The sequence below is a fragment of the Pollachius pollachius genome (assembly GCF_949987615.1).
Source record: "Pollachius pollachius genome assembly, chromosome: 9".
Lineage (NCBI taxonomy): Eukaryota > Metazoa > Chordata > Actinopteri > Gadiformes > Gadidae > Pollachius > Pollachius pollachius.
The window spans coordinates 9,591,711-9,609,488 of record NC_136942.1 but is presented as its reverse complement, the minus strand read 5'-3'; the positions used below and the strand labels follow the sequence as shown (position 1 = coordinate 9,609,488).

The following is a 17,778-nucleotide window of genomic DNA, read 5'->3' as shown; positions in this document are numbered from 1 at the left end:
TGTCTGAATCGACCAAGTCTACAAGTCTACATACTGTCGCTCCTACAAAAGGACAAATGCTCTTCCACATCGATATATATTCAGTTTCAGCAATCTATGCATTGAGATTCACAATGATCTCTGTGAATCCTTTTGAGAGTGAAACTATGCATGAAACTATGTGTTTGGCTATGCAAATACACTGTTGGGTTCTTGATTTTCACTTTCCTTGTGATTGTAAATCAGTTTTATATTTAACGGTCTATTGGAGTAGCATTCACTTTCAGCTCTGAGAAGATTAGCCGCTTTAGTGAGCCATTCAAAGGCTATTCCACCAGAGGGAGGGGGAGTTTCCTTGTTGCGAATGGGGAGGAGTGACATGGGCAGGCTCTGTGCTTTTCCACCTTGAATACTCTGTGTGTGTGTAGGAGGACTGAGTGTATACACGTTCTATAGTACCAGTCCCGACGTGTCTCAGTGTTGGGCTTCCTCTCGTGTGTCTACAGTAGTCTTTGCTGGCCTTCTCTATTTTCTTTTCCTTTTGCTCTCTCACACCCGGTATGGTTCTGCATTCAGGTTCCGCTTAGCTGAACTAAAAGCATCCTCTTTTTCTGCTCCTCATAGCTTTTTGTTAGCTTGGTCGTCGGCAGCTCTGAAAGGTAGGCTTGTGACAATTTCAAATTGATCCTATTGCAACAGTTCACTGAGACAATTTACCCATCCCTTCTGGGACTTTACGTGACTGTACCTTTTAATTAAAAGTTCAGAAACATGACAGTGAACCTGAGGATATGCTAAAGCACTTGACATTCTTTGAACTTGCCTGTTTATGTCTTATATAGGCCTAAATTAGAAATGTATTCAACAATGGTAAATGGACTGCATTTATATAGCACTTTTTCTAAACAGTGGCCACTCAAAGCACTCCACAATTATCACTCACCCATTCATGCAAACATTCACACAATCACAAACTGACGGCGGATTCAACCACGCAAGGCGACAGCCAGCTCGTCGGGAGCAGTTACGGTGAGGCGTCTTGCTCAGGGACACCTCGACACTCGACTAGAAGGAGCCGGGGATCGAACAAGCAACCTTCCGGTTACCAGCCAATCCTTCTGAGCCACTTGCCTCCCCGACACAATCATCAAACCCAAAGGGCCACATTCTCCTACATTCTGTTGGTGGCAGGCAGCAGGTGGTCCCGTGAACCAATGTGACGTTACGCTCATCCATACGTTCTGTCCCTAGCATGAAGCTGTCTGAGCGGCTGGAGGACTCCACTGACCGGTTCCGGCTGGCCGAGTCGTGCGTGGGCCTGGCGGGCTGCCTGTGTGTGTGCTACGCCGTGTGGACCCCCTGCTGGCTCGCGGGGGGGGGGCTGTGGATGGAGCAGAACCACACTGGACAGCCCCAGACGGAGGAGAGCGCGGAGGGCCTCCTCTTCAGGGGTGAGGGGAAAGAGGGGGCGTGCTTGACGTTGATCCAGGATGACCTGCTGGGTGACTGAGTGTGTGTAGAGTGAAGCTGTGCTCTGGCGTCCTCTGACTGAGGAAAGGTCATTCATGTGTTTTCCTGGGCTGGGGATCTTCTAGTGTAACCGGTGTTCAGACATTGTTTGTTTCCGCTCACTTGGCCTTGGCTGTGTTCCTTATCTCCAGGCTATGAGGGGTCGGGTTTCATTTTGGTTTTACCACTTAACATGACCAGGCATGTTGTGTGCCGCAATGCTGTTGTGTGTGTTCCTAGTGTTTGTGTGTATCAGAGCTATGCTGGCTAATGCACAACGCAACGGTCTCCTTAGGAACAGCCCCAGTTATCTGATCCTTTGTTTTTGTTTTTGGTTGGTTTTTGGTTTTAAGCATGAGCTGTGTTTGGGAGTAGAGTACCTATTTTCCCTAAGGAACGTTCTAGCAGTTTGTATTCTACACTGACTGAGGGTATGTTATACTTATGCAGCTACTGTTCTACTATGATACATTCAATGGTTGTAGCAGCACGCCAACTATAAATTCTCTCTCTCTCTCTCTCTCTCTCTCTCTCTCTCTCTCTCTCTCTCTCTCTCTCTCTCTCTCTCATTGAATAACATGTAGAATACCGGTACTATAAGGTCTCTCTCTCTCCCTCTCTCTCGCTTTCGTACCTTTCTGTGTTTTCGCGTGTGTGTGTTTGCGCATGTGTCCTTGGCTTCTCCCCCCGCCCTTCAGCCCAGGAGGCGCAACAAGTGTTCGGTTTTCTGTCCTCCCTGATGGCCGTGAGCTCGGCGGCGCTGTGCCTCGTGTTCGCCCTCTGCTGGTCATCGCGGACAGTGCACTCCTACTCCAACACCCGGTCTCTGCTCATGGCGGGGCAGACCCTCTACCCCACCACCCTGCTGCTCCTCACTCTGGTCCCCACAGGTGAGTTGGTTGATAAGTTGTCTCTGTGCTTTATTAATCCCACAGTTGAAGATAAACTGTTATCTTTTAACGGATAGGCCTACTAACTAGCACTCTGTGAAACTCCCACAGATCCCCTGAGACAAGTTGATGGATGGATAGATAGATAGATAAAAAAAAAGAAAAAGATAGATATATGGGAGTGATAGAGTAATAGAGTGATTGATGGGAGTGATAGAGTGATAGATAGATGGGAGTGATATAGTGATAGACAGATGGGATTGATAGAGTAATAGATAGATGGGAGTGATATAGTGATAGACAGATGGGAGTGATAGAGTGATAGACAGATGGGAGGGATTTTTTTAAGCATGATACAACTGCATTCATTTCATGAGGATTACATCATATAATTTGATTAAATATGTATGAGTGAATGAATGAATAAACACAAGAAGCTCAACCTTTTCTCCCTTCTCTGCAGGCTTCTTCTTCCTCCTCAGCTGGGCGCTCTTCACTCGTCAGCACCGAGAGGAGATCCAGCACGACCTCTCGGCCCTGGGCTCCTCTTATTGGCTGGGCGCGCTGGGCTGGGCCCTCCTATTGGTCGTCCAGCCAGTGGTCTTCCTGGTGGAGCAGTTCGTCGTGCCGGACCCCCTGCCCGACCTGTTGAGGTGCGTCCTGTTCTCGCAGAACGCCGCTCCCGTCTCCCGCAGCCACTCAGAACCTTGCACTGACGCCAGGAGGGAGGGGCACTTCAAGCCCAGGAGGATGGTGTCAGTAGCCTGAAGGTGGTGTAACCACGACGACGGAGGAATGATTGGCGCGGGACGGTTAGACCAATCACCTCCTCTTCATTTATGGGATTTTGCGGACGCTTTTATCCAAAGCGCCCTTACAAACAGTTCATGCAAACATTCACACACCAACGACGCATGGCGACAGCCAGCTCTTTGGGAGTGGTCAGGATGAGGCGTCTTGGCTGCTCAGGGACACCTCGACACTCAGCTAGGGGGTGCCGGGGGGGGCTGAACTAGCAACCTTCCGGTTACCAGTCAACCCGCTCTACCTCCTGAGCTACTGCCTCTACTGGTTCTGACCAATCGACTCGCAGATTAGCTGACCACCAGCAGGATGTGGGTGAACGGACTGGAGATTATCTTTCGGGCGAGGCTGGGTACAGTACTGGCAGAACCATGCAACAAGGTTTTAGAGGGGTTTTTGGTTTGAGTATGAGAAGGCCGGTGCGTTGTTGCTAGGTGACGGGAAGAGAGTGATCAGTGCAAATACACGGCTGCTCCCGGGGTGGGCTGGAGTCACACTCGGCGGCAATAGATCCAAATCAGACGCACAGGAAAAATCCCGGAACGCCGCGGAGACGGCGACAAAGGGGAACGTTTTTCACAGAGAGGTGGTTTTTAATGAGCGACAGTTTGCAGGGTCGCAGCATGTAAGGCGTTCCCGGGATTGTCAGGAAAAAGGCTTGCTTTTAACCAAGTATTCCTCATTAATGAATGAACATGGTGTCGCGTCATCCCAGGACATTTCACACCGTTTCCAGTAAGTCCTTAATGAGTTTTGGAACCTTGCTCCGCTCGCGATACCCGGTGCTCTCAGAGTGGGCATGGGTGCGTGTCTAGTATGGGAAATACACACTTAAATGGACTGCATTTTCTACCAGGTGGCCACTCAAAGAGCTTTACAATTTTGCCTCACATTCACCCATTCATGCACACATTTACACCCCGATGGTGGAGTCAACCACGCAAGGCGACAGGCAGCTCGTCCGGGGCCATCAAGGGGGAGGTGCCTTGCTCAGGGACACCTTGACACGTGAGGAGAAGCCGGGGATCGAGCCGCTCAACCTCTTGGCCCACATGCCGCCCCCAACCACTTCAGGGTGCATCGGTGACACCAGACGCTGATTTGTAATATCAATAGGGATAGAAGTCCTACTGCATGGGGCCGCATGAGGCCCATCAGCCCATTGGAAACATAAAGTGTATTGGTTTGTTTCGAAGAGTTGTGCGTGTTCTTATTGTATTTTACACACACACACTCACACACACACATACACACACTGGACCTCTCTTTAATCAATGCTAATCGATAGTGATTCTAATAATGTTAGCGGTAAAATATATCCTATAAGTGATATAAATATATATATATATACACATATACACCATTCATATATATATATACATATACACCTCTCTCTTAATTTACAAGAATCGTGCTATCGCTACTCTCAAACCCCTCGGATTTAGCCAGCCAGCTAGCCGAGCTACACTAGCTGGTTTCACAGTCATTCAAGGCGGACAGCACTCGTTATTGAGTTCCTTTGATTCTGGAAGTCTCCCGCATGCTGACTGGCGGGGGGTCAATCTTACACATTGTGACTTCTAATATCTCTGTCTGCTTTGAGGCAATCTGACTCCCAGCGTTCGCTCGCCCACTAAACGGTGCTCTACACGCTACAAACTCTGCACACTCTGACTGTTAATTGGGCGATAATTAGGTGTTGCTCTAATTAAAAGGCAGTTCCACCCTGTTGGATCCTGCTAATGAGTTTACTATTAAATCCACAGAGGATTTTCAGTCTGGTTTTCATTGGACCAATCAGGTAGAACTTAATTGCTCTATAAATGAGCACAGTGTGCTTGAAGGTCATGTTGAGTCAGGGCCCTCGAAGCATCAACATAAGTGCTTACCTACGGCGTATGTCCTAACTGATGTATTCATTCGGCAGACTGTGTGCTGACCTCTGACCCCTAAGGGCACGCTGCTGTGCCAGCAGGAGGTGATTAATGTGTTGTGGTTCATAGTGGTTTCCTGCAACAAGGGGGAGAGAGACCGCCTGCAATGGGTGCCACCATCACAAACAGAAGTGATAGCTGCCTCCCCGGTAATACCGGAGCAAACAGTGAGCGTTTGCAGTGGATGGAGTCTGAAGAACGTCTCAGCCTCAGAGTTCAACCGCTTGATCTTTGAGAAGATTCCAATAAAACTCCATGACAACCGCATGAAGGGACAAAGAGTGAGGAAGGACGTTTTTAATCTAGCAGGAAAAACAAATCCAACATGAAGGATGTGATAAACTAGGGAGACAGGTGGTGAAGAAAGAAAAAGAGGAAAGCAGATTGTCAAAAGAGCGTTGATGGCGGAGGAGCCATCAATCATTAGAGCGCCGCCGTCACGCAATTTCAGTCTTTTCCGCCGTCTGGTGCCAGCGTGCGCCTCGGTGCCAGTGTCCTCATCGCATTAGAGAGCAGGTAAAGCATGTCCTCTGATAGGCCACGTGCAAAACCTAGCATGACAAACATATGTGTTTGTGTCGCAGAGAGAGGGCCTAATCTGAGCGGTTTGCGTTTGTGTGGGTGTCTGTGTTCACGAGTATGTATGTATGTATGTGTGTGCATGCGCGCATGCGTTTGTGTGTGTTTTTTGAGGACTGTATGTGTGTTTGTGTGCGTGTGAGATTGTGAGTGTGCTTTTTTGTTCAGGACTATGTGTTTTTGTGTGTGTGCGTGTGTGTTTGATTGCTTTCCGAGGACAATATGGTCTGTGTGAGCCAGGGCGTTTCATGTAGTTCGCAGCTCGGCCTCATGGGGGAGCTGTTGCGCCGTCGGGATGTCGGGATGAAAGGAGGCGGAATGTGGAAGCACTGCGTTTATTTGATGACTAATGGTATCCTGCTGCATATGAGCCGCGTGTTTGTGCGTGCGCATCTATGCTTCGACCTCATTTACTGCAATTAACATTTTCAAGTATATTCTGGAGATGGCCAACCTGATGCATTTGGCCTGCATGTTGCAGAGTCTAGCTTCCAGTCGGATGAGTCATTCTTCATTCAGCTCGAACCGGGGACGTAATGCATGATGAAATGAAGGGAGAACGTGACGCTTTTTGTGGCTTTATTTCTCCGCGGTTTACATAATTCAGTCGGAACATTTGTAACTCGGGTGACAGGTTAATGCTTTTGGGTGAGCGGTGACGGCACAGGGAGGCACCAGACGCGAGGCACCAGTGAGCCGCTGAGGAGGGAGAGAAAGACACACAGATGCCACGAAAGGATAAAGACGGAGAACAAAAGAGAGATGGAGTTTGAAATCTCATAAGATAGTTTCACATTGGCTCTGAATCTGCTCTGAATATGCCACGGCATCCTCTCTCTCTCTCTCTCTCTCTCTCTCTCTCTCTCTCTCTCTCTCTCTCTCTCTCTATCTCTGTCCCTCAGATCTCCCTCCATTTTTTTTACATAGAAAAGATTAACCATCTATATATCTCGAATCATGTCTACGATATCCATTGAATGAACATGAACCCAAGTAGTAAAATGCATAAACTTATAATCAAAATATAAAAGGACAAACATAAAGGCCTTCAACAATCATACAAACAAAACATGGAAACTCACATTTCCTGACTGTGTGTGTGTGTGTGTGTGTGTAAGTGTGTGTGTTCTTCCGTGCCCGCACAGGTGTAGGTGTGAACGTGCCTGCATGGTGTGTTTGTGTTTGTGCATGCACCTGTGTATGTGTGTCTGTAGCTGTGTATGTGTCTGTGTGTTAGTATGCATGTGTGTGTGTTCATTGTGTGTGTAGGCACTTGTGGGTGTGCATGTTGGTGCATGTGTGTGTGCGTCGGGCAGGTTATTGGTTCCATTTCCCGGCCTCTCTGCTGCGTTCCCTAAAGCCTGGTCCGCTGAGGTCTGCGGGGACCAGACCGTCCATTATTCATCCAAGTCAACAACTTTACTCATGAGCCCTTTTCAAAAAGAAGACCACTCCCGTGACCTCACCCCCTGAAGCAGTATATCGGCGAGAAACCTTTAAAAGATGGCCGAGCGCCAGCTGAACCCTCTAGGAAGGTGCGTCTTCTATAGCATGGCTGGAGAAACTCCTGCTGATCTCCTCTTCTAACCCACTGCTCCTTGCGTCAAAGGCCAGACCGCAGCACTCTCCCGCTCGCTCTCTCTCTGCTCTCGTTTTGATCCCAGACCTAAGAGCAGCAGACTAGTCTTGCAGAGAGATCTGAGGCGGTAAAACTGGGAACAGGGAGGGATGAAAGGTCCGAGACATGGGAGAAGGCCGGGGAGGCTGGCCAATGGCCTGCGTTTGAAGCTATTAAAATAATTTTGAATTCACACCTCAAAGTGACGGGCGGCCTGTGCAGCGGCCGGAAGACGAGGACGGTTTCATCACATTTCTTTAAGCTCACTCTTGGTTATTTCGGACCCAGCGGCGGCAGGCAGTGTGTGGATGACAGGGTTAGAAGGGCTAGCAGAAGTCAAAGGGAAATTGAGATAAAGACGTGGTTAACTTCTTTGACTTTTATACCCTTATTTATTTATTTCCATTCCAGCAGCTACAGATGAAAGTATGGGCTTTGACCGGGCTCGCTGCTGACCCACACTCATCAAAGGGAGGAGGCAAGATGGCCGCCGGCCTCGAATGAACAGATCCAGTTCTGTCTTGCGAGATGAAGCCACGCCCACCACAAGATGGCCCCGCCCACCCCTAGATGGACATGGGCCTTGTTCACCCGTCAGCCACCTTGGTTCTTGCTCTCTGAGTGACAGAAGTAACTCGGGTAACAGAACGGACTTGGGTACAGAAGTGAGTCCGAACAGGGAGTGGTGTACCGATAAATTTATAGACTACGCCGCCGTTGGGCCAAACATAAGTAAGGTGGATGGCTACGAAGTCTGACGGCTGTGATTGGTCGGATCATCAACAGTCGACGTCGACTTTAATGCGGTGAGCAGCTCAGCCGTGTCCCCGATGCCGCCTCGCTGCTTCATCAGGCCACCGCAGGGGCTAGGGGCTCAAGCCTAAAGCCTGAGCAGTAGGAAATCGTTTTGAAGACAAACCCCAAAGTTCACCTGGCTAACAACTCTCACTTCAGTCGTAAATGATGGAGGTCCACTCTCCTGGAGTGAACTCCAATACTGTAAAGTTGTTCCGCTGGCATTGTCCCTAAATGGTTTACTTGTGCCCAGGATGCATTGTTTGTCTCAGGAACAGCGAGGCTTGCGTCCACTGAGGGAGGCGTCCTGCTCCGAAAGGACATTATAACAGAGGGGTCACATAATGGGATCCCACTGTCCTCTTCCATCCGAGAAACCCTGACAATACATTTTGACGTCGTCTTGTCTCTGCTTTGTGAAAAGCTTTGTGCTTAATGACAATGAGAAAGGGCAAGTCAACACTCCCCGGTGCATTCACAGTGCCTCCCTCTGTCTCGTAACCACAGTGACTGACACCTTGTGACTTGTTTTAACGCGCTTTTGGACAGGGCTGGCCAGGGCCAGGCCGACCGAGGCCTGCCTATTGTCTGCGAGGACCGACTGGCGAGCAGAGAGAAATCGGGTGCGGGCTGTTTCATTGTTTTGTCGAATAGAAGAAATAAAAACAAGTGCAAAGACAGTTTACTTCTTTACAATCTGATAGAGCAAACAAAGGGATGCAGAGATAGTGGAGGACGTGGTAGAGAGGACACATTGCTGTCCTCGGTCGATTTGGTCATGCTGGGACTCATTTGTTTTGTCTGGCAGCCAAAAAATATATAATGGAAAAATAAGAGAAAGAGAGAGAGAGAGAGAGAGAGAGAGAGAGAGAGAGAGAGATGGAGAGAGAGACAGGAATTGTTTGTAGAAAATAAGTGAGTTGATACATCAAGGGGATGGGCTACCACAACAGGTGCATTGACTAGATTCTATCTTTGCGTGTGTGTGTGTGTGTGTGTGCATGCGTGTGAGTGCGTGCATGTGTGTGCGGGTCCTGGATGGTGTGTGTGTGCGCTTTTTAATTTGCTGCTTTGACTCCGGGCATCTGTGTATCTTTGGCTCGCTACACCCGTTGCTTTCCCTTATCGCGCCGCATTGTACGGACACCTCCGTCGCCTCCACAAAGCCGAGCTCCCCTCTCGCCGCCACTCTATTCAGTCGTTGCCGCTCTCTGCTCTTATCTGGCCGTGAACAAGGAAATTAAATGAGAAATATACTCCGTCAGCAGCGGCGGAGGCGGCAGTCTCTGTAACGGCGGGGTTCTTTTGCATACAGAGTGCTGCTGCTCGCTTCTGAGACGCCTCGCCGTGAAGTGACTCTTCTTTGTTGCCCTTTGTGATCATGAGCTGTTTCTCGCATGTTGGTTTAGCTGTCTGGGTGCTTGTACGGCGGGAATGGTTTCGGATGGGTGGTTGCATGGAACGTTTTGGAAATGAAAGGCAAAGTAAAAAAAAACCTGGTTTAAGCAGAGTATCCGCCTGCGAGTTTAAACCAATGCGATCCGTGCTGTCAGTTTTTACAGTTGTAAAGGTTTTCAGAAAAAGACGGACGCATCATGTTCCATCGGGCGAAATGCGAGGGGCATGGTTAATGTAGTTTGAATCCCACGTCAAAGTGGCGTGAGCCAGGGTGAGGAGCCAATAGAAAACGACAGGTAGCAGACGTCTTGAGTTTTACCCGTTCAACAACATTATACAATTCAGTCAAAGGTACCAGCGAAATGTCACACTTCATGGGACACAAATGGATCCATATTCAACTGAAACTATTGATTTGGTTGTTGACTTACCCTTTAAGAATACAAGAATACCAAGAGGAGATAAATGGTGTAAGCATTGTAGCAAAGGAGTAATGAGTGGGGATCAGGAGAATATGTCTGTATACACCCAAGGGGTGGATGAAGAGGATGTCTGCAGTTGACACGCTATCAGTCACTCATCATCATTTGCAAAATGCAAGATAAGATAAAAAGATAAAACAATACTTTGTTGATCCTGGCAGGACATTTGGGAGCCACAGCAGCAATTATAGATCAGTGGTAGAATAAAAAAAGAGGCAAATTGAAAATATAAAGAGCAAATGTACTTTGACGCAAATGCCTTGTCTCAAGGGCATTGGACATAGGGAGACAGACAGCGTTGAAACGTTAATTAAAAAAATCGTATCTAATTTATTGTCATGAGTCAGAAAAAAGGAAAAGTAAAGAGAGTCATGCACGTTGGCATGACACGTGTAATTCATAACGAAAAAAACATTGCGATCTGCAGCAACCAGACCTCAAAAGCATCAGGCCAGAGCAGATCAAAGGGACAGACCGAATGAGGCCACAGGACACCGGCTATATCCCCGGGAACCATAAACACGGATGGCTTCAATTCCCTCATTAGCACAGGAACTCTCTAGCTCCTCCTGCAGGTCAAAGTGCACAGGACAAGACATGACCAAACAATATGCAACAATACGTATAGTGCTCAAGAGCACCATGCAGGGAGACCGAGGAGGAGGCATAACGCTCACGGCACGGCAAAGCCGGGGCGTCCCAACATTCATACATCTGAGTAGCAGAATTGTCTGCAGGTAATAGCAGGTAATTAAAAGGTAATTGCAGAGACACAAGGTCTGAGTGAAACCGACTCTCAGTGGAAAGAAAAGGGATGGCACCTGTGTGCACGACTGTGAACTGCAGCCTTCGGGACGTCGAACGGCAGAGATGCCGACGGGATCGTGGGTATAGAGAGAGAGCATGAGCGGAATCAATCTTCCGTGACTCATTGTTACGACCAACAGGCCCGTTCCTATCCCCCGACTCCCGGCGGAGCTAGGACCTTATTTACTCATTCAGAACGGTCTTCAGCTCAGCGCCGCGTCGCCGCGGAGGCTGAAGTGTATCAATACCGCCGGATCCCGCCTGCCGTGTTTATTTGTAATCTCGCCGCGTGCTGAAGGCGCAAGCAGCTTCTCTTCAGGGCTGGGATTGTGTTTTCCCTCACTCCCTGTCTTAAGCCCAAAACTCTGCAGCACTGCAGTGATGTAATGCTGTATCCTCTCCATCCAGCCCCCCCCCCCCCCCCCCCCCCCGAAGTGGTCTTCAACTATTCAGTCCATTGCCTAATGTATTCACATCCAGGAACTACAAATCCTGGCCAACTGAACGCCTCAGAGGTCCTTCCTCGTCTTCACGTGACCGTGTACGGCAGGTCAGTGAGTGCAGTTGAGAGTGTGTGATGCGCTGTTTTTATTCTTGAGTAAATGAACCAATTAACGCAACCGCCCACGTGACACAGTCAAACACAGGCATACGTGTATGTGCATCCACACGCACACAAATGCATGTGCACACACGTGCAAGTAAACAAACACACGCATGCAGGCATGCCCGCACACACAAGTATACACAGGCACGCACACACACACACACACACACACACACACACACACACACACACACACACACACACACACACACACACACACACACACACACACATACACACACGCACACACTAACACTAACCACTAGCGACGCAATGTGTCTCTCCCTCCCACTCCTTTAAGTTATGCGCTGAGTAGAGTGTGGGAGACGGGTGAGTGTGGGTCTGTCTGGTGCGAGCGTGTGGGCCGTCTCCCCCGCGTGGCCCACCCTCTGATCGCTGTCACCTCGCTGGTGTCGCAAAGGGCACGGCACCCCCTGACATTTCCCCCGGCAGACTCCCTCTGCGTCGGAGGGAGCAGGAAAATAATAATCTGCAGATCTCTGGCGCTGCGCAGGAAGCAGACGACTGTCTCTGGCAGGAAGTCATCACCGAGGGACAGCGAGAGGCTGACAAAGAAAGACGGAAATAAAACAAAAGTGCACTTTTTCCTCTCGCCCCTCCTTGACGTACCCACAGGGCGACATTTCCTTTTTCTCTCTCTCTCTCTCTCTCTCTCTCTCTCTCTCTCTCTCTCTTTCTCTCTCTCTTTTTCTCTCTCTCTCTGCCTGGCTTTCTCTCTTTCTCTTTGTCATTCTCTCCACATCGTCTGTCTTTCTCTCTCCCTCAACCCCCACCTCTCTCTCACTCTCCCTCTCTCTCTTCTCCCCTGACTCTCCCTCTCTCTATCAGTCCCTCTCTCCTCCCCGCTCTCTATCACCCACCCTGTCTGTCTGTCTGTCTGTCTGTCTGTCTGTCTGTCTTTCTGTCTGTCTGTCTGTCTCTCTGTCTGTCTGTCTGTCTGTCTGTCTGTCTGTCTGTCTGTCTGTCTGTCTGTCTGTCTGTCTGTCTGTCTCTCTCTCTCTCTCTCTCTCTATCTCTCACTCACACACTTTGTGTCTTACTCTTCTCCCCTCTCTCCCTCCCTCCCTGGTTCTCAGAGCTATGATTAGCTCATTACACGGATGGAGGAGGACCGAGCCTGGAGTGCTCTGGAGCCACGAGGGGAAATACAGAAAGTTAGGGCCGCTTAAGAACACTCCCACATGGATCCACAGGACCCAAACTTTTCATCCCTTCACTCATGTGTCTGTTCGGCCATTCATTCACTCATGTGTTTGTTCGGCCATTCATTCATTCATTAATTAATTAATTAATTCATTCACTTTGCCTGGTGCCTTTCACTCATGTGTTTGATCAACCATTCATTCCTTTATGTTCCTTCATTCATTCATTCACTTTGCCTGGTTCCCTTCCCTCTTGTGAATTTCACCAGACAGACAGACATGCTAGTATTTTAAAGCTGCACTATGTACATTTTCCAATCAGCAGCCTCTAGTGGCTTGAGCCATCGCTACTGTTACAGCTTTCACCCTCCGATGAAGTTAGCATCGGCTGAGATATTCCCACGGTGGACGGGGTGTAAAAGTGCATCGGAATAAAATGAGTTATTTAGTGAAACTCCCTGGATAAATGTACTCGTCGACAGGCGTGTGTGGGGTGTTCCATTCTCGACAAATTCGGTAGCAAAGAGATTATTTCACAGAGGAAATAGCCGCGGCCGTAGAGAAACATGGTGCAGGGCTCAAGTTAGGTATGTTTATTTAAACAGCACCCTTGGAACACAAAGCCCCTTCAGATTGCTTCCACCACCGGAATCCAATTCGAAAGACATTTAAAGGACAATCGATGCAAGACAACCATTTCAGAGGGTTGTACTTCCCATTACCTTTACTTTACAGCGGGTGGGTGGGCGGGCGGGTCCTAGCGATTCGTTTGGGTAATACCTTCAAACTCGACCAGTCACTTCAAATACAGATGAGACTGGAAGGCCCGCTCATTCCGCTGAGTAAAACAACACCGGACGGAGCCTCGGCTCGAAGAAATACACTGAGACGCAAACACCACGTAAACACAGCAATGCCTAACTAAGAATTTAAGAGGACTGTTGCTCGTATTGAGTCCAAAGTTGTTGTTGGTGTTGGTAGATGGGAAATGGACTGCATTTATACAGAGCTTTTCTAACCAGTGGCCACTCAAAGTGCATTCCAATATTGCCTAACATTCATCCATTCATGCACACATTCACACACCGACGGCGGAGTCAACCGCGCAGGGCGACCGCAAGCTCGTCGGGAGCAGTAAGGGTGAGATGTCTTGCTCAGGGATACCTTAACACTCAGCTAGGACCAGCAACCAGCAACCTACCCGTTACCAGCCAACCCACTCTACCTCCTGAGCCACATGCCGCCTATGGTTTCGGATGCTCTGGCCGATCCTGCTGCAGGTTCCATTCCCCGGGTTTACCGACTGAGGAGCAGCAGCATCCATCTGGACCCGCCGACGCAAAGCCCTCTGGAACTCCTCGCCGCTTTACTTACCGTGCTTGAAACAGGGATGCGGCCGAGGGGCAGAATCCCGTGCTAGCCTGTGCATCTCGTTGACCGCCACCGTGGGTGTGTTTGCTGTGGTAATCTGATTCCTATTTATATTTTTCTTTGTCAGAATGTGGTTTCAACTGCCTGCTCTCGGGTTGCAGGGGCTTAAGTTGTTCTCAATATTGTGTGACTCACCCGAGGAGAGAAGAGGAAGGGCACTCATCCAAATCTAAAATAACTGCACAGAGCCTCCGGGGGAGGTATGATGCAGGGCTCGGAAGGAATTAATGCACTCCCAAGACTCGGAGCGGCTAACAAAGCGAATATTTGGGTAGCTGGACTTGAAAGATATTGTGGTGCCAGGCTTGTCTTCTGCTTGTGCGGGGATGTGCTGGGAGATACTGTGTGTGGGTGTGTGCTTGTTGTGCGTGCATGTGCTTATGAGTGTGTGCGCGTGCGTCAATGTTTGTGTTGGGTTTGCATTTGTGTATGTGTGTGTGTGCGTGCTCGCGTGTGTGGGCCACTGCTGATCCACAGCAACAACAATGCTAACAACTCCATCAATAACAACAACAACACAACAACTACCATAACAAGCGCAGCAACAGGACGGCAGGGGGCCCCATGAGGAGATCTCCAGGCTCATCTGTCTCAGGCTGTCTCCTCTCCTCCTCGTACACAGGCTGGAAGACGGAGGCAGCCCTGTAATGAACGATCCTCATTAAAACCATCAAATGGATGATTATTATTATTATGATTAGCCAGCGTCGAGGGAAGACCTCCTCCCACCACGAGGAGCAGAGCGTTTGACTGGGAGACGGGCTCTCCCCGTCGGCCGGCCGGGTACGAGGGGCCGGTGTGATGGAGAGCGCTTGCTTCTGACAGCTGTGGCTGATGGATGGCTCTGTGTTGGACTCATCCTCCATGGGTATTCATTTACCAATCATGTCCGTGGATGAAGGATGGGGGCAGTGGAGGACATGGGGGCCGGTGGCTCTCTCTCAGCAGTGAGTGAACGGGGCAGACACGAGGGCCAGAGGTGGTTGTGGGGGAATGTGTTTAAAGATGATGTCGGTATAAGATGCGAGAGTTGTAATCCAGAGAGAGAGCGGAACAGAGGTGAGGAGAGCAACATTTTGAAACAGACGATAAAATCGTCTCACTCTTCCCTGCCCTGGCCCCCACCCTCCCTGCGTTTCCGCAGCGAGCGCTCCTAAATGTAAATCGTCTCGTACAGAGGCAGTCGAATCAAGAAGGATATCCTCAGAAACTCCTCGCGTGCAGCTACAGCAAAGGTTAAATCAGGAAGACGACAGTCCTCTCCTGTTTATCTACGTATCTCTCTATGTTACATTCTTAGTCATCGCAAGCCCCGCCCCTTCATAACTCAACCAATCAGGACCTCATGCCTCAGAACATTAGAATTGCGCACCGACACGCAGACTATATAAACATCTCTCATTCATGTTTGTCGCTTGTCTGTTGTTTTCATCAAGGCTCATTGCAGGCCTCCTCCATCGCCTCCAGCTTCGGGATTAACCTCCACCTGTCTATGGAGAAAGAGATGGTGTACTCCAGGGTATCCATTGTCCAACAACCACCAGGGTCTAAACACAATCGGGAGAAATAAATCCATAGTCACACCACCACCAGGGTCTAAACACCATCAGGAGAAATAATTCCATAGTCACACCACCACCAGGTCTAGACCCCATCAGTGGGGTCATATCCATAGATACACCACCACGAGCGTCTGGTCACCATCAGGAATAAACAGCATATCCCGCCAAACTTCATGGATCCATAAAGAATAATTTGAAGGTGTCTAATCACCAAATGTTTCAAGAAATGTTGAGGTTCATTATAAATACCAATCTCTCCTGATTGAAATAGCTTACGAATGGCCATTAGGCCAATTCGAACAAATTAACTTTAACCATAGTGTGTTGCGCTAAAGCACTCGATGTACATACTGATCTTGGTAGGGAAGTATTAAAGCGGACCTATTGTACAAACCCGACTTTTCCTTGCCCTTGCACTGATGAAAAGTTTGTCTGGGAACTTTACAGGCGCTATGTGTCTGTCCGTTGTCCAGACAGAAGTCTCATCCAATAAAACTGTCCGATTGGATTTCCTCCAGAAGTGACGTAGCCAAAGGTTCCCTTGAGCCAGTCACTTCCTGGTCAATAAGACGTGGTTCTTTGCCCGCCGAGACAAAGTGATTCCATGATGTTCTTCCTCCTGTGTGGAGGAAGAAGGAAACGGAAGCGGACAAACTTCTGTGCAATTCTGTAAAACAGGAAGCAAAAATCGTACCCCAATTGCCATCGAAGACCAATCAACGAGGAGAGAGCGGGTGGCAGCCATGCGACTTTAAATGCAGCGCTAGGATATCGGAGATGATGGATTGACCCACATTGCTTTACCCTACATTTCCGAAGCATGGCTTTGAAGAGGTTTTAACGATGAAAAACTCTTCAACAATAGATCCCATGCAACCCCCAAAACATTTAGCCCTCGCGCCATGCGGTTTTGTTCAAATATAGATTGTGATGGTGACATTTTGTTCCTTGTTTGGGGCTGTGTAGACAGAACCCTCTCAACAGGATTCATCCCTGCTTTTTCTTTTCCCTTAAGCTTTGGTGTGACTGGAGTTTTTCGATGGTCTTTTTTCTTTACTGTGAACCTTTCGCTCACAGAGTTCTGCTTGGAAGGCTTGATCTCTTCCAACTTTGACTTGTCACAGACTGCAATCAGCCCAAAGCCTCTTTGTGTCCCCAGCCCTTAGCTGAGCTCCCCCATTCTGTGTCTCTCTCCCTCACACTCCCTGACACAAGATAACTTCTCTCTGTTTTCCTCTCTCTCTCTCTCTCTCTCTCTCTCTCTCTCTCTCTCTCTCTCTCTCTCTCTCTCTCTCACTGTCTTTTTCTCTTTCTTTACACACACAAGCACATGTACATGCGCACATACACACAAGCACACATGCACGAATGCACTCACACTCTCTGACACACACACACTCTCTGACACACGCACACCCTGTCACTCACTTATTCCCCTCTTCGTCCTCTCTCTCTCTCTCTCTCTCTCTCTCTCGCTCTCTCTCTCTCTCTTTCTCTCTCTCTCTTTCTCTCTCTCACACACACTGTCTCTCTCTCTCTCTCTCTCCAACTCGCTCTCTGCCTTCCACTCTTTCCCTCTCTCTCTCACACACACACACACACACACACACACACACACACACACACACACACACACACACACACACACACACAGATACACACACACACACATACACACACACACACACACACACACACACTCAATCCCACTCTCCCTCCCACTTTCTCTCTCTCTCTCTCTCTCTCTCTCTCTCTCTCTCTCTCTCTCTCTCTCTCTTTCTCTATCCCACTCTCACAGAAATCCCGTTCTCTCTTCCTGTCTGTTGATTCCCGAGTCACTGAGACCAGGAAGCAGCATCATCATCTGTGTTCGTGATGATGACTCAGTACGGGTTATTTTAAGGGGCTGTGCTTGAGGGGCGACAACCAGAGATGGATCAGAATTAGTGGCGAAACGGGTAGAAGCAACCTGTTCAAACACTGAAAACCACACCGGATTCTTGTTCTTGCACACGCTTATAGCAATAGTACGAATGATAAGAATAAGAATAATAGTGAGTTACATTATGTTAATGCTAATGCTTATGCTAAAACAATAATAATATTGATACTGCCTGTCAGTACTGTAACCACTATTTATTCTACTACTAGTACTACTAACTAAATACTATCTAAAATCTACTACCATGTTTTTACCATGTTTTCGATCGATACAACTGA

At 48.8% G+C, this 17,778-nt stretch overlaps 1 protein-coding gene across 2 annotated transcripts; it reads left to right on the top strand.

The window, feature by feature from the left end:
- The first annotated feature begins 412 nt into the window (after positions 1-412).
- On the top strand, positions 413-4,373 carry LOC307080915 (uncharacterized protein). Of its 2 annotated transcripts, XM_079743880.1 has the most exons (4): positions 413-638; positions 1,231-1,430; positions 2,187-2,378; positions 2,842-4,373. In XM_079743880.1, exons 2-4 carry the CDS (start codon positions 1,232-1,234, stop codon positions 3,144-3,146), a joined length of 696 nt encoding a protein of 231 aa, XP_079600006.1. In that variant the 5' UTR covers positions 413-638; position 1,231; the 3' UTR covers positions 3,147-4,373. The 2 variants fall into 2 exon arrangements, with proteins under 2 accessions (XP_079600006.1, XP_079600007.1); XM_079743881.1 differs by lacking the exon at positions 413-638 and having other exon boundaries at positions 645-1,430.
- Positions 4,374-17,778: the final 13,405 nt, after the last annotated feature.

Excerpts from the sequence above, each read along its gene's own strand:
- LOC307080915 (XM_079743880.1), top strand. The coding sequence starts at position 1,232 with ATGAAGCTGTCTGAGCGGCTGGAGGACTCCACTGACCGGTTCCGGCTG. Across the intron at positions 1,431-2,186 it reads GGAGGGCCTCCTCTTCAGGG|CCCAGGAGGCGCAACAAGTG; the intron begins GTGAGGGGAAAG and ends CCCGCCCTTCAG. Across the intron at positions 2,379-2,841 it reads CCTCACTCTGGTCCCCACAG|GCTTCTTCTTCCTCCTCAGC; the intron begins GTGAGTTGGTTG and ends CCTTCTCTGCAG.